We start from the raw sequence: 16538 nt of genomic DNA, 5'->3' as shown, positions 1-16538 counted from the left end.
TGACCATAAAAGGCTAATGATGCAGGAAAATAAACTGACTCATTTCTAGTTTTATGGATATCTGTCTTTTCTGACCTGGTTAAAACAGGAGCAAATACATCCCCTCTCTCAGGATCTCCTGGGCAATCAGTGCAGTTTGGAACAGTCTGCCCATTGGAACCAACCATGCAGTTTCTTTGCAGATGGAGCTTTGCATGCAGGCAAACACACATGCAAGGAGAACTGGGATCAGATCTGGTTGTCGTTGCTTTCTTTTGCTCTGCCTGCTGCCCCAGTCTGCAGCACTCTAATCAGCCATCATATACTGCAATCTCAATCCAGTTGATGTATAGCTCAGGATATTTTCCATCCAAACAGCTGCCTGTGAATCTCTGTTCTCCACATGCATTAGCTTATCATGTACTTTATCACATTGTTTATGTCTCTCCCTTCACGGGAACCCAATAAAGTTTCAGTCCTCCCACGTTTTCATTACATCAGATGTTTCTGCCACCAAACTTGGTATTCTGCAGAAAAGCCATGGAGCTGAACCTGAGAACAGAGTGACAGCAACACATTTGGTTCAGCTCGTACCCCATGGCTGAGAGGTACCCCATGCCCTGATCCTACAGACAAACAGCTCAGCCTGAGGGCTTCCATATCAGCAGTGCTTTCTCCAGGGCAAAGAGATTTCTCTTGGTGCTCAGCTATAATTACTGAGGACACTCCTGGCTTTCCACTTTTTTCCTTGCCTAACCCCCAGCTTTTGCTTGAATAGGCAGAGGGAAAAGTTCCCTTCACAACTTCCCTGACGTCCCCATGGCTGATGCCTTGAGCCTCTCTCTTGCCCTCCCAAAGCATTGCTTGCTGACAGTCTATCTCTTGGGGATGGGATCTTCACTGGGGGGACAGAGAGAAAAAGCAATGCATCAGCTCAGGGATGGAAAGCTTGGCCTTGCTGAAATCAAAATGTTTGCCTTTGGTTTCTGAGAGGCTTGGTTTGCTCCTGCTCCTCCGGGAGTAATGTAAACTCAGAAGACAGATGTTGCAAATGGAGTTTAAATCTGCACTCATTCATGGTAGAACCTCAGACCTGGTCCTTGTCGTGGGCTCTGGGGCTCTGTTGTCCAAGGGATGATGGCCAGGTGCTAGAATAGAAGCAACTTGTGCAATGAGCACCAGCCCTCTCTTTGCAGCCCCTTTGCACACTGTCCAGAGCAACAATCACCATGCAGAGCATCATCTCTATTCGCCTTTTGCCACGAGATGGCACCACGATCCCTCCAAGTCACTGCCAGCCCTGCAGTCCCCACTGGGCCAGAATGCCCTGCCAGCCACAACCACGACTCCATGTGGGCAACACCTTGCAACTTTATGAACCCCAGTCCAACTGCACTCACCTGGGAGCGAGGCTGGGAGCAAAGAGATGTGCACTATTTATTTACCATTAAACTGGGAGAATCAGGTGGTATGCAGGAAACGGGAGTTGCCTTCCTCCCATCCTACAGCAGACAGCCCCTTTCCATGGGGTTCACCTGTGCAAACTCTTTGTAGGGCATTGGCTCAGCCCAGCCCCCATTGCAGTCCTGTCAAATCCTTCTGGCCCCTTCTCTGCATTTCAGATCAAGGCAAAAGTGAGCTGCTGGAAACGAGAGTCCTATTGACATCAGTGGTGAAGGTGTGTGATGAGATCCCTCAGCGCACAGGGAACATAAAAAGTCATGGCTTGGTATCTGGGTTGAAAATCAGAAGACTGGAAAGCATAGGAAGGGCACCCACTGGACATGGTGCAGGTATCTGGGAGTAGCTGATCACAACAGGTACAGTGAGGAATGGGAGAAGAGCAGGGATGTGAGAATGAGACAATCTGTATCTAACGTCGCTCTCCAAATGAAGAAACAACCCACCAATGAGAAACATTCTCTCAGAAGCTGAGAACTAGGAACGTTTCCTTACACTGTGCGTTTAATGAGTGAACTAGTGATGGTTCTGTCACCCCCCATGTGTTAGGTGCTACTCCCCGCTCGCCTCAGCCACAGCTCTCCTCTGCTTCATACAAAACCATTTGCTTAACACATATTTTAAGCACAGAGCCAGTACTTGAAAGGCATCGAGTAAGAAGGCATTACTGCTAAACACTGCATAGTGACACCTGGTTTCTCCTGTGTGCATCTGCTGGGCTCCGCAGTGAACAGCTACTTGGGTTGTTCTGCTCTATGAGGCTCAGGCTCACGGCGCAGCACAGCGCAGGCACACTGTGGGTATGGCCTCATGGTGAACCCAGCCTCTGCTTTCATATTCAGCTCTGATTCCTTCACCCCGGGTGGAGGCTTAAAGGTGAACTTCTGGATCAAGCCCGTGAAGAAGATGAAGAGCTCCACCGTGGCAAGGCTTTCTCCAATGCAGCTTCTCCGCCCTGCAAAGCCAAGAGCACAGAGGTTTGTGGGGTGGCAGTTTCCTTGAGAACTCTTCCCTACAGCTCAGTAGAAACAGTGTGAGGGACAGAACAGGCTGCAGAACTGCAGACATAGCTGGGTGATGGTCAGCAGCCGTTGACACTGGTCTCCTATATGTATCTGAGCAGGGCTGCTTCACTCCAAGCCTGCAAGGAATTGGTTTGGGACAACCTAGAAACCATTCTTCCTAAGGGAGAAGGAAGGCAGAACTCTTGCTTGAGTCTTCTATGTCCCCAGAGGTGTCTTTAAATCCTGAAGCCTGGTGTGCTTCCCACTGAGGACTGCATTTTGCAATTCACTCAAATGTTGCTACAGCATCCCCACCGCTGACCTGTGCTGCTCCTCCCAGAGCTCACAGCCCAACACCTGGCTGCACACACAGCCCTCTGCCAGGCCAAACCCTTCTGTTACCTGTGGAGAAGGGCAGGAATGCTTTCTTCTTTACGAAGTTTCCATCTGCATCAAGGAAGTGATTGGGGTTGAATTCATCCGGCGTCTCCCACTGTGTTTTATCCAACAGCACCGAGGAGAGCAGAGGAATCACTGTTGTTCCCTACAACGTAGCTGTGTTCAGATTAAGGCCATCTAGCTATGCAACCCTTTTGGACCTTCCAGCAAACTTCCAGAGAGCCAATTTCTAGGTTTGTACATCATCAAATGATACCAGTTATTACACACTAGAATTATTGACTAACCTACGACTAAGTTGTTTTGTGCTGTTATTGAGTTCTGAGCAGAAACTCACACTCCAAACCCATCTGTGGCATTTTGCCACTGCCCATTCTTGGGCTGCAGAGCAGCACGTACCTTAGGTATGAAATAGCCTTTAAAGTGAGTGTCAGCAGAGGTGCACCGCGGAACGTGTGGCAGAAGGGTGACAAATCTCTGCACCTCATGGATGACTGCGTTGGTGAAGGGCATGTTTTTCCTGTCCTCAAAGGTAGGCAGGCAGTCAGGGCCAAGAACGCGCTCAATCTCTGCATGCACCTTTTCTGTGGTCAAAGGGAAGGCACTGAGTGAGAAGAGCATCTCCAAACCCTGACCTGTGAGGACTGCTGGCTGAACTGCCCCGGGATGCAGTGAAGATATGCAGCCCCTGGTAGTAGGTGTGAAAGCAAGCCCTCAGATCCCTCAGCCCTGAAGGGCAGCATACAAAGCTTGGACAGAGATGGATACATTGCAGGCACTCAGACTTTGGATGCCCTAGAGAGAAGCTATGGGGCTTTTATAGGTGAGCAGCATTAATGAAGTCACTGCAGAGTGCTTTAATTCCCCCTGTAAGAGAAATGGGCCCACAAAGGTGTCTTACTTTGAATCTCAGGGTACTTCATCATCAGCAGGACGGCCCACTGCAGGGTGGTGGATGTTGTTTCAGTGCCAGCCATGAGCAAGTCAAGTGCAGAGGCCAACACATTTGCATCATGAAAAAGGGTATTGCTTTTATTATCCTCCTGTAGGGAAACAAACAGAAAAAGGCAGTGCTGTCAGCATGAGAAGCCAGAACATGCAGCAACGTGGAGCAGCTCTACACAAGATGCCACATCAGTGATCACTGTAGTGCTGAAATACCTCTTGTTTGAAGACCAGTGCGTCAATGTAGCTCGTCAGGTTGTTTCCATTAATATTTGCTTTGCTCTCCTGGATATGTTTCTTTAGGATCACACAAACCTCTTCCACTTTCTTCAGGATCAGCTTGTGAGGTTTAAGAAGAAATCCAAGGAACGGGTAGAAATTAAATAGCTAAAAAAAAAAACCCACACGAAACCAAACATAAAAAAACACAGAAGAAAATAAAGTTCTGTAAAAGACTGCAAAACTTAAGGATCATAATGGAGAAATCAGTTGGGTGAGGAACCAAATGACACTGTATGAAAGTCTCTCTTTCTGGCCAACCAAAAAAAATGTAGTGTATAACAATGTCTCCCACTAAAAATTCTTTACAGAAATGAATGGGAGCTATCAGACTTGTCTAGACACAGCCTATAAACATGAATTAAAAGAACACAATTAAGGGAAAGTGGTAGTGAACTCCTGAAACAATGAAATTGTATTTCTAAAGAGGCCATAAAGCAAAAAGATAAAGCGTGACGCCTTAGCAAAGAAAACTCCAAATGTTTAGCAAGCCAAAATATGCACGTTTTGAAGCTGTCAGAGCATCGTTTTTAACTTTCACATGAATTATAAATCAATTACACTCAGCATGGGGGGTGACTTACATGCAGGAATGGGGAGCCAAGAAGGAGCATAACTTCATCGATGAGTCGTAGCAGAGTGACAAACGTTGGGTCTCCGTAGTCAAACCTTCTCCCAAAGAGGATGGCAAAGGTGATGTTGGTGGGAGCCGCATTCAAAAGCCGAAGTCGGAATGGCCCACCTGGAAACGGCCCAAATCACCTGCATTTGTCTTCCAGAGCAACCCCGAGGACTTTGCAGTGGCTCTGCAAAGTAATACAAAACACCCCAGCTCACCTTGGAAGGATTTGATCAGCTCAGTGAGAAACCGAAGCTCCTCGAGCATCCTTTCTTCTGCAAGCCGCTTCCCCATGCCCAGATCCCGCATAGCTGCCACAGTGAATCTCCGTGTTGTCTTCCAGAGCTCTTGGGAAGAGAAGAACACACCTACGGAGGAATGGCATGGCGTGGCTGCACAGCTGCCATGGGGTCTGCTCGGTACATAGGGGCTCTGCAGCCTGCAGGGCTGGGTGCTGGGGGAGGACAGCCCTGGGAGATCCCAGCCCCAGGTTCCATAGGGCAGGGGGCAATCTGCTGTTTACACCTCTGGGTTTTGCCTATTTATAGCAAAAACTCTTTACATGGTATTTGTCTCAGGCTGACTCGTTTTCCTCCAGGAAAACAACCCAGCTGTTTCAGAGAGCAAGGCTCGGAGCAGATGACGCTGCTCTGTCCATGTCATGAACAGGACAAACAATTTCTCTGCTGCACTTCAGAGGATGAACTTTCTTCTGTGCAAGGGGACAAGGAGGGGTGTCAGGGAGGTACCACAGCTAACAGCTGGGAAATCTCCCCAGCTGGCCCTTAGGTGATGCCAAAAGCTCTCCTGTTTGGCAGAGACCTGCACAGCAGGCAGCCCTGGTGCCACGGTGGTGCTCCCTGTCCAGCTGGCTCCAGGGCTGAGCATGGTCTACACCTTCACAGTGTACTCCTCCTCACCCTGGGCCTCACTCTTAAAAACAAGACGAAAAAGCCCTATACGCTGTATGCATTATATATGTATTAGGTCATCAGATCTTTTCCTTTCAGCCCTGGATTATTCCCTTCGCTGTTTTTCAATGTCTCGTCTCGGGCAATGTATCACTTCTTAGCATGCAATGCAGAAATGCGCCAAAAATCTGTTTACAGAAGTAATTGTCTGAGGTACAAACAGCTCGTGCTGTTGCGCTCCTGCCAGTTCTCGCAGTCTTTATCATGAGTCATGCATGATCCAGGCTCTGTCTGAACTGCCAGTAACTGCAGAAGAGAGATTGCATAAGGACCTCAGCCTTCATGTGAAAAATAATTTCCTTCCTTCTGCACTGCAGCAGAACTCTGGAAACGTGACCCAAGTGCTGCGAAAAGCAAACAAATGGAGAAGGCAAATAGGAAGATGCCCACAGCTGCTGTTCTGTAGAAAGCAAACTGCCCCAAACCCACCCAGCGTAGCCACTGATGGGCTCAAGACTCCTAAATGAGGTTGAAAATGAAAGAACACGTCTGGAAAACAGCAGAGTTGAAGGCACCGGTACCATTTCCATGCTGGATGTGATGGAAGATGGGGATAGCAGGTCTGTCCGCAAACACATCCGCCGTGTTCAGAAGCGCATCCTTCACTGCCTCGTAGCCACTCAGCACCACTGTCTGCTGCATCCCCAGCTGGACAGTGAACACGGGCCCGTATTTCTCTGAAATCTGCAAGGATTGGAAAAATCAGCGGTCAGTGGGAGCACGACGTTCTGCTCTGCTGGTTGGGTTGTTCGTGTTGGAGAAGACCTCTAAGATCACCAAGTCCAACATCAGCCCATCCCCACCACGACACCAAACCACCTCCCTCAGTGCCGCATCTCCTATCCATCCTGACCCTCCCTGGTGCAACTTGAGGCCATGTGGAGCCAGGAGTTGGACCTGGTGATCCTTGTGGGTCTCTTCCTCCTCAGGACACCCTATCCTACTCTACTCATGTTGTTCCAACAAAGCCACTCATGGTTTCAAATTATTTCCTCCATATCTTTTCTCTGGGCTGTGCTACACTAACTCCCATCTAGAAAACCAGCAAGACATGAGTTGGTAACTACAATTAAACATCCGCTTTTAATTTTGGCCATGTGGACACTCAAATATTTTAGAGTATTTCACAACATAAAGATGCCAAAGTTTAGGTTCATCCACCCAAACTGATGCAGGTACTCACAGCCTTCAGTGTGCGGGCAGCTCTCACGTAACCGACTGCCCACCAAACTCTGCAGAGCTGGGATTGAACAGTTTCCTTCATCATTCAGAAAGCTTTACATTCAGTTTATTAAATCCCGTTTTAAAACCCCCAGCATTTGGCACTGAGCAGTTACCTCAGAACTGCCATTGGAGGGAGAACTGCAGCCATCCCTCCCCCAGGGCCCCAGGTGCCATGGGTGCTTGCTCCTACCTTCATCAGAGACCTGTCCTGCCTCCTGATGTCCAGCAGGTGCAGGTTGCCGATGATGGGGAGAGGAAACGGACCCGGAGGTAAATTTAAAGCTGATCGTTTAAAACCTTTTACAACACAGAGGAGTGCGGTGATGAGAAGCGCAGCACAGAGCCCACAGGTGAGCAGAGGCACGAGGGCAGCCATGCTGGTGGAGCCTGCCCTTCTGCACTCCGCTGAGAGCTGCTGATTAGGACACTCACACTGTATTTATTGAGAGTATTTGATGCCAGGGCTGCTGCTGGGCTTTGCACAATCCTCTCCTCCACGCCCATACCTCCCCAAAACTGGGAATTCTTGTCTGCAAAAGGCAAAGTCCGAACACAGCTCGGGGAGCTGCGGGTCCCCACGTCATGGGGCTGACTGGGTTCATTGCAATTCTTCTGCCTGCAATAATTTGTCCAGAACCGGAGAGATCCACGCCAGTTTCCCAATTAGGCAGCAATCGTGAAATCTCTCTTTATATTCCCTTTCTCCATCTCTTCCATCTTCTCATTCAGCCTCATCTCTGGACACCAGCAGCTCTTCACCTTCCACTTTCAATAGCTTACAAATGCCAATCCCAAATAATCCTTCTCAGCCAGCACCCAACCCATGGCATAGCAAGGATGCAGCAGGTCCTGCAATGCAGTGATTTGCTCCAGGGGATGCTTGAAGCTGCACACAGCCCCTTCCAGCTGCTTCCCACTCCTGCAAAAGATTCGGGATGCACTCGTTACCTTCCTCTGCAGATTTGGAGCTCTGTTGCTTATCTCTTCCTATTTACTGAATCTGGGCTGTCCTAAAGCTCTACCTATGGACTGTACAGACAGAGCTACGCCTCCTCGGTGGCCCTGCAGCACACCATGTGCCGTCACATCACACCCACAGTGCACACAGCCTCGTAAAGTTCCTCTGCCCTGCTTCAGGGCTTGCAGTCCCCTTCCCAGCCTCACACAGGGGGTTTAGGGCTGGGGGCTGCCCAGCACCATTGGGTCCATCCCTGTGCAGGGACCCCCCCAGCTGCAGGGGACTGCTGAGACATTGGTGAAAAATGGATTCAGCACTGCCAAGCCCAGAGCCGTGGTTCTGTTCCATGCGTCCTGCTTTTATGAGTGGGGTGCACTTCTTCCTGTGCCCGTGTTGAGTTACCTGGTGCCACTTCCTCTCTTTCCACTCCAAAAGGGACACAAGACCCGTGTGTGTCTCGCAGAGCTGAGCTGCTGCGTGGTTGTGTGCCAGGCCTGCTGCTCCCACACTGACTGCAGCAAGAGCAGCCAGACAGAGGAGACCAAGCACGGCTCTCACCCCGCAGTGCTTCCTCCCAAACCTGCCCTCATTACACACAACAGCGTTTTCCTGCGGTGAGAGCAGGAGACCGGCAGTCTGGAGAAGTGCTGCGTGTCCCCGTGGGGACAACGGCCGTCTGTGCGGCCCTGGGCAGAGCACTGGGAGCAGAGGGCTGTGCTGTGAGGGCAGCCCTGGGCTGCAGCTCCCCTGGGGCCGACCTGGCATCACCACCGTCACTGCTGGAAGGTCTTCTGGGCTCCATGTAAAGGCAGTGGTGTAAGAATTGCACCTCTCACACCGTGGCACAGAACCGCATTGAGCCCAGCAGCGAATGGGGGTTACTCATTACCTCCTGGGTGAAGCAAGCCATGGAGGGGGCAAAGCTGGGCACAGATAACAGCATCTTGTGTGGAATGCAAAAACACATTCCCACGAGATTTAGGTTAAAAATTAAAACAAAAATTAATCTTTATCTTGGAGTAAATGAACCTTTCGAAAAGTCAAACCTCCCCAGGTCAAGCAGGGTCACACAGCACGGGAGAATCACAGGAAGAGAAGCCTTTACCCGGAGTGCCAACCACCCACGGGTCTGGAACTGGGAAAGGAAGTCATTACCCGGGTGTTTGCAAAGCATTTGGAGGCTGAGCCCTTCCCAATTAGCTGCTGTCTGACAAGAGCACCAGAACCAGCAGCCGAGCTCTCCTGCCTCAGCTCTGGGGCCAGTGAGGGGCAGTGGGACACAACGGCCCCATTTTGGGGGTGTCACACTGCAATTGCACAGCAAGGGGAACAGCTCACTGCTTGAGCCCCAATTGGTAACTATAACACGGAGCCTCTCTGGGCACCCTGTGCCACTGTCTGTATCATAAAAAACCTTTTCTTCATATCCAGTCTAAATCTGCCTTCTTTCAGTTTGAAACCATTTCCCTTTTTGTCCTGTGACAGAGAACCACCACGGAGCCCATCTCCTTCCCTCCTGCAGCCCTTTCTGTACCATACACAAACACGAGGTAGGAAGGCACACAGCAGAGACACCAGAACGCAGCCGTGACGTGCAGCACCACGGCCCTGTGAGCACGGAGACAACCAGCTGCCCTTCCTTTAACAGGAGATCGCCCCAAACTGCTTCCTAAGAGCCTTTAACGTGGACTCTATTTGGATGACTCAGTGCTGCATTTCCAAATGCTGTTCCTCCCATGAAGTTTGCTCTGGATGTTCATCCACATGCTGCTTTTACTTCTGGATCCTGCTGCTTGTTTAAGGCATAGAGGAGCAATGTGGGAAGAGAACTAAAGCAAGCACAAACCCAAAAGCACAAGACCATTGATGGCACTGCCAGCCCAGTGCACCCACCCTGCACCCCTGGGCAGAAGTGCCACTGCTCTCCAGCACCAGTGCCAACCAGCACCACAGGAGGATCCCAGCCCACTGTCCCAGCACCAGAACTCCCTCTGCTCCTCTGGTTGGCACCAGCAGCTGCACTGGGAGGTTTGGGAGAGGGTGTGGGGATCCTGGTGCTGAGCAGGTGCAACACAACAGCTACAGGTGGGTATGTGCATCCTCCTGCCAACATTAAAATGATTGCTTAACAACTCTGTGCTGCATCATGTCGTGTGACAGCCCAGCTGCTCACTCCTTGCACGGCCTCTGGGACCCCACCGAAATAACACACATATGCTTTTGGGGCAGAGGCCAGCATTTATCTTAAGAGGTGGTTTAGGATCAAAACAATCACCACTAATTCTTCCCGTTCACTACTCGGGATTACTGGACCACAAGTGACCTTTCAGATTCTTAAGATGTGGATTACGAGGGGCTTTATGGACTAATCCTAATGACTTGAGCTATGGCCCCAGCACCCCGACCTCTGAGCAGGCCTGCAGGCACAGCATTTCCCTGTGCCCACAGAGCAGATCGGGGAGGATTTTGAACCCATTTCAAGACAATGTCACATTGATGCCCCTTATAACGATCCAGTTGAGTTGCAAGGAAGATAAGGTGACCCGGGTAAAGGTCCTAGCCGAGTGAATGGCAGGACTGTTGGGACAAGCCCCCCTCATTTCCCATGCCCTCTGACGCCAGCCCAAAGGCAACACCAAGCAGCATCCATACAGCAGACAGGGACCACTAACACACTTCCATGAGAGGTGGAGGACCCCCACCCTGCAGTGATGCACACAGGGTCAGCTGGGAGCCACACTGCTCTATTGGCAGGAGGGGAGCATCAACAGCAGGCAAACGGACTGTGTCTGTCACACCCCCTTCATCCCTCTCTTGGAGAAGTGACCATCCATCGCACTCGTGATGGGGACAGCATCAACCCACACTCACCTGCTGAGTTTCCACCTTCTGCTGGCACTGAAAATACTACCCAAAAAGGACTGAGACCGCCTGTCTGCTCCTCGTTAACTGCGTAACTCAACACAAGTCCGTATTTTCTTATTAAACAACGTCAAAGATGTTCTCATGATCTCTCTGCGGTTCATTTTTTTTCCCCCTTCCTTTGTCCAAAGACAGCTGAAATAATATAAAAAGGGATTCAGAAAACAAAAGGGAAACCCCTGTTTTTGTTTTATTAATATTTTCTAAGCCTGAACCAATTTCTGGAAGCAATTGGCAAGCTGGCTGCTGCTTTCCTCCCAAGCACAGCATCCTGCAGCCTGGGCTGTGCAAAAGAAGATACAACAACCATTGCTGTGCAGCCACACAGAGCTGTCAGCCCACGCTGGCCATGCCCACACTCTGGGGGTGCTCGTGCTTCAGTGACACCATCAGCACAGATCTGTGCAATCCATGAGGTCTCCTGGCACGTACCTATGTTAGCGGTACCTATGCAACCATTGCTGTGGCTCAAGCTTTCAGCACACCCCAAGAGCTCGTAAACCAGTTGTTTGGTCAAGTTAAGCCCACAGAAAGCAGACAAATAAGATGGCTGCAAGTCTCAACAGACCGGAACCGGGCAGCAAGGCAAGGCAGGCGCCGGGCTGTGTGCCCACACACCGCGGCCTCACATCACAAAGCAGATATGTGCTGCCCTTTGCTTGGCTGCACCAGATCTGGGCAATTTCATGGGGCTTAGGGGAAGCCTGGCTGGTACAAAGGATGCTGCCAAAGGCTGCTGTACCTCGAGAGGAGCAGAGGGAAACGTGGCCTTTCAACAGCCTCCTCTGGGCCCAATGGAGCTCCACAATCAGTGAGGATTTTGGCAGGGCTGCAGTTAGCCTGGCTATTTATAAGCACATGAAGAAAAAGAAACGATCCTGTGTCCCAAGGCTTACAGTTTTCTCAAATACAATGAGACCATAAAGAAAACAGATGTCAGTTGTGACAGCAAAAGGCTGTGTACTATTTAAATTATCAAGAAACCTCAAAAAAAAAAAATCAAAATAACTAAAACTAATAGGAAATTGAACAGCCTTCAACTGAGTGCTCACTTATTTAGGGGAGGGGGTTGTGTGCTTGTTTCTAACACAATTCCCCTTAATTCAGCCTCCAGGTTGGAGGCACAGAGAGGTAGGACCAGAATCCTTCTGGCCATGTATATACATGTGGCATTTCCTGACCTTTCACTATTTGATTTTGGGACCTATTTACATTTTTGAAGTAGGTGTGTTTGTGGGTTTTGTTGGGGAATGCCAACAATTTTCTGCATGTAGGAAAAAAAGAGAAATCATTAAGAAAGACTGCATGAGTGCTCTGTGTTTATCCCAAGGGCCCTCCCTCCATGTCCCAGCCAAACTTTCCTCGCAGCACAAGCTTCTTATTCAGCTTTGTTTGGACAAAGAAAGATAAACCACTGTTTGGTGCCGCCCTCCCCCCATCACTTATACATCAGCTGTATTTAGTATGGTGTTCTCCACTCCTCCTAGGAAAAAGAGAAAACATAATTTGAGAAATAGTTATTTTTGACCACGCTGAGTTGTTGACTCTGTAAGTTCTTATGAAGAAGTTAAAATAGAAGGTAATTATAAATCATTGCTAAGCACCCTGCAAAGGCAAGGACATTTAATTGTGTCCTTGTATGACTGCAGTCGCTGTACACAGCTAATACTCCTATTTGCAGGCACAGAAATAACTGGCTCACTCAGCCATACAGAAAGGAAGACATAAAAGGAAACCAAAGCCCCAACAAGAATAAACCACTGGAAAGTTTTATGTCAACAAAGCTGAGTTTAAATTAAGTAACATCAATTCAGTATTTTGACTGTAAATGAATCAGAACATTAAAGCATGTTTTGAAGGGAATGCTTGTGATGAAACTGCTGTGACTGGATCCCACACTAAGTGAAACTAACAGGAAAGTTCCTACTGGTTTCTTCTGCGTAGCATCAAACCCACACAGCAGAGTTTACTTCTCCAGCTTTAATGCTGCCTGGTAGGCATAAATTCTGAATTCAGCAGCAGAATTGGTAGGAACACACCAAGTAAATGACTTACCAGCTACAACACAGTGGCAAGTACAGCAATGATCCGTCATGTTGCACATGAGTGATGGACTAAACTCAAAACTCTATGAAGATTTTCCATCCTTCTGTTTACTAACTTTCCTGCCTTTGCAACTAAAGTCCCTTTCTGTATTGCTTTTTCTGCTCTGACTCAGTGGCAAAGGTCAAAAACAAAACAAGGGAAGGAAATCCAACCAACCAAACCCCACCAAGCCCAGATTGAAGAGAGTTTCTGTACTGCCTGAAGGTGTAAGAGATAAGTCAAGAGTCACCTTGCTTTAAATGAACCAAAACACAGCAGAACTATTCTCCAGTAGGAGGAAATAAATGACATGTCCAACAACCACAATATATCCCTTCCAAATAAGAAGAGAGAATTCATTTACTCAGTAATTTTACAATGATGATAACAAATTAAAACTGTGGGCAGACAAGAAGACAAGAAGATACACAACCCACAGCCAGGATCAGTCAAATTAAAGGGAACTTTCCACGTTGTCAGATTCCGAGTAATTAGTGCTGTCATTAGAGGCACAATTCCAGCTTTAAGCAATTCTGAGTAATGAATGTTCCCTTATTTTGCCTAGAAGCCCTGACTTCAGCATTCTCTTCAGACAGGATCCTTCTAGCCGGAGCTCCACAATGCAGATTAGCCCACCGAGACGACAATTAGAGCATGCAGATGAAGATGCAGTTTGTCAGACCATACATGCAAACTGTTACTTCTCGCCTCGGACTCAATTTTTACCAACGCAGCAGCCATGGCATGGAAACCCAGACACTACTTTGTCCTGTCTGCAGCCATAGGATTGTCTGGGCTACAAACATCTGAAAACTCTACGTGACCAAAGGATGGAACAATGTGAATGAAGTGACTGGTTGTGTCTGCCTGCAGAGCTCTGAGCAGCTGCAGGAATTCCATAGCTGCAATTACCCACCTCATAGTTTAAAATACACCATTTAAAATACATCATGGAGGAAATCCTGATAAATATGACCGTCCAGCAATGTAAATTTCTAGGTTAAAATCCTAAGATGAGCAGAAGCTGGCCCTGTAGCTAACATACTGAAGTGACAGTTTGATGGCCAGAGGTGCCATTGAGTCTGCACACTGTGTTGGGTTCAGGTTCTCATCATCACATCTTTACAATGGGCCTAACAATCTATACAGCCCAAAACGTGCTTGCTTTCATATTTCATGGGTGTTTGAAGATGAACTGTTTGCCTACCAGCTGAAGATTCAAGAAAAGAGGAAAAGTAAAAAAGTGAAATGCCACTGAAGTGTCCTTTCCTATTCACACCACAACACCACATTTAAGACCATACTTACAATATCTCACACGGAGCTTTGAAACCCCATGACTTACAGAGTTATGACATGAAAGAGAAGTTGTGCATGCCTTCCAACTCATTGCCAGACAGCAGCAAGCAGTGCGATGCTCCAGGAGACATGTGGCAGACGACACCAAACTTTGCTTTCTCCATCAAACATATCAGAGCAACAGATACGCTTGTTTTCAGCTTCTGAACTTTCCATACATGGAAGAAGGAAAGGCCAAAGACCACGTCCCTCACCCAGCACTGGCAGCACTGAAGGGGAAGATGGAATTGCAGCTGAAAAAGAGGAGAGCAAAGCAGCATTGCACTCACCAGGACGGCACAGCTGAGAGGCTCTAACAGCTCTGTTCCAAACATTGCTGATCACACGGGCTCCAGACTGAAAGACTCTACATGTTTTTATTATTAATATATGTAAAAAGGAAGATGACATTCCTGATCTATAAAGCCTCTCTTCCTGCAATTATTTTTGATATTTGCCTGGAGCCAGAACAAAGGTTGAAGGGAGGCAAACTTTACCAAACCCGTCACACCCACATAAGGCTCACATCTTTTAACCTGGGCCTTACCTTTACCATCCTTCTCACAAACCTCTTCCAAAACATGTCTGCAATGTGCTTGTCGGCTTTGCGGTACAGGAAGTGCACAGTGAGGATCCATGCTTTTGTATGACAGACAAATCAAAAGATGCAATTCTCAAATATCTAAGAGAGATCAATTCTTCTCTGACACCTAAAATGCAATTATAAAATCCCAACAAGGCACTTAGAAAACTTCACCCCTTAGAAATTCATCTTCCCTTCTCACGGAGAGAAAAAAGCATCAGTTTCTGCTTGGGCTAACAACAGGTCTTCTTCGGTTGAAAACCTCATCTTCAAGAAGCCCAAATCTTAAGTTATTTGGTAACGAGTAACATATTTCATACTTCTAAAGGCTCGTAATTGACTGTGGAGGCCATCAAATCCACTCAAATGCTTCTTACTGAAAAATTAGACCAGCAGATCCATTGATTCTGCCCTCCTTCATCCATCCACATTAAAGCAGTAATTACCAAAGACAGCCACTCTTCCAAAACATGCATTTGATAAAGTTGTTGGTAATACAGTACGAACAATATCTGCAGAAAGATTAAAGAATCAGGTCAAGAACACAGTCTGATAGCAAGTGTTATTAAATAATAAGCCAATCGTGCAACTTTTGAGTGATTGATGTCTTTGGTTTTTACTTGAAAACCTCGTTTTTAGCACATTCATAGGAGATAAATGCCCCACGTCAAAGCAAATGAACGCAAATTTACTCTTTTAGACACCAATTACAGAGCAAAATGAAAATGCAATATTGGCAGGCAGCACTCAAAGTGTTGTTATGCAGCATTTCTCATCACAGGGTGAGTTTGGGTACGATCAGATGATTTCGCTACATATGGTCAAAAGATCTGAGCTGTTCCCATCTGCACATTATCTGAACATCTAAACAATTGCTGCAAAGCATTGAAAACCTTTGAAATATACAAGGAAAACTAACAAAGCTGATGGTATCTCCAGATAATCCCGTGAAGTACCAATAAGCAACTGTGTTATACAACCCATGCTCAACAGACTGAAAGTGATCTTTCCCAAATCCAAATGACACGCTTCTGAAGCTGAAAGTGATAGACTGCAGCTGGCTGAGCAAGCACTGCACTATAAGCTAATGCTACAAGCTGCCATTGTAAAGGAACCTCCGGGCTTTTTGTTGGCTGCTCTGCTCTTCTTGTTAAGGACTGCAAAGCTCTTCTTATTTAACAGTAATTAGACGGAGAGTTGGAGAAGACCTAACAAGAAAGAGAGATGTACTTCTCTAAAGATATGCACTGAGATTACTTTTCATCAGTGTAGCATGTCTATGGACCACATGTGGTGTTCTCTTTTGACTTCATCACCTCAAAACATGAGAAATATTTGTAGCTGAAAACATGAATACAAATTCAGAATATGCAGTATCCAGATTCATTATCAAAATACGTCTTTACAACAAATTTGAAGTATCTGCACGTGATATTCAATGCCTCTCTCCAGCAGACAAGCACTCAAGACAGCAGCTGCAGAACTTGGCGTATGCGCTCACACTTCTCCATCACGGTTGGGTCTTCTGCATCCGATCCATCCAATTCCTGCATTAGAGCTTCAGCTTTCTGCACAGTTGTGTCTCGCGCGCTGCCCTTAAGGCCCTGCAGATAGTCCAGTAAAATGGTGAAATACTCATCTGGAACCTGTAAAGAAAAAAACACGGAATTAAAAAATACCTGCTTTGTTTTCTTCTCTTTCAGTGTTCATCCACAGTCATGTCAAAGCATTACCTGAAAGGTAGGTGAACAATTGCACAGACATTTGCATC

At 47.6% G+C, this 16538-nt stretch overlaps 2 protein-coding genes across 3 annotated transcripts in view; both read right to left on the bottom strand.

Moving 5' to 3' along the window:
* Window positions 1-120: 120 nt before the first annotated feature.
* On the bottom strand, window positions 121-14328 carry CYP2W1 (cytochrome P450 family 2 subfamily W member 1). Of its 2 annotated transcripts, none has more exons than XM_072348798.1 (11): window positions 14192-14328; window positions 10711-10896; window positions 7072-7800; window positions 6179-6341; window positions 4905-5054; window positions 4652-4809; window positions 4005-4175; window positions 3745-3886; window positions 3243-3427; window positions 2847-2988; window positions 121-2395 (listed from the first exon to the last, which is right to left on the bottom strand). In XM_072348798.1, exons 3-11 carry the CDS (start codon window positions 7255-7257, stop codon window positions 2175-2177), a joined length of 1518 nt encoding a protein of 505 aa, XP_072204899.1. In that variant the 5' UTR covers window positions 7258-7800; window positions 10711-10896; window positions 14192-14328; the 3' UTR covers window positions 121-2174. The 2 variants fall into 2 exon arrangements, with proteins under 2 accessions (XP_072204899.1, XP_072204900.1); XM_072348799.1 differs by lacking the exon at window positions 14192-14328 and adding an exon at window positions 11504-11821.
* Window positions 12512-16538, bottom strand: part of CHLSN (cholesin) — a 97630-nt gene continuing 93603 nt past the window's right edge. Inside the window, exon 5 of the mRNA XM_072348807.1 lies at window positions 12512-16413. Within this exon, the coding sequence (XP_072204908.1) occupies window positions 16231-16413 (183 nt within the window). The 3' untranslated portion in view covers window positions 12512-16230. The remainder of the gene's footprint in view (window positions 16414-16538) is intronic.

The sequence above is a fragment of the Excalfactoria chinensis genome, chromosome 14 (genome assembly GCF_039878825.1).
Source record: "Excalfactoria chinensis isolate bCotChi1 chromosome 14, bCotChi1.hap2, whole genome shotgun sequence".
NCBI lineage: Eukaryota > Metazoa > Chordata > Aves > Galliformes > Phasianidae > Excalfactoria > Excalfactoria chinensis.
Note: the sequence above shows the minus strand (reverse complement) of the source record. Positions and strands in the feature narration are given on the sequence as shown.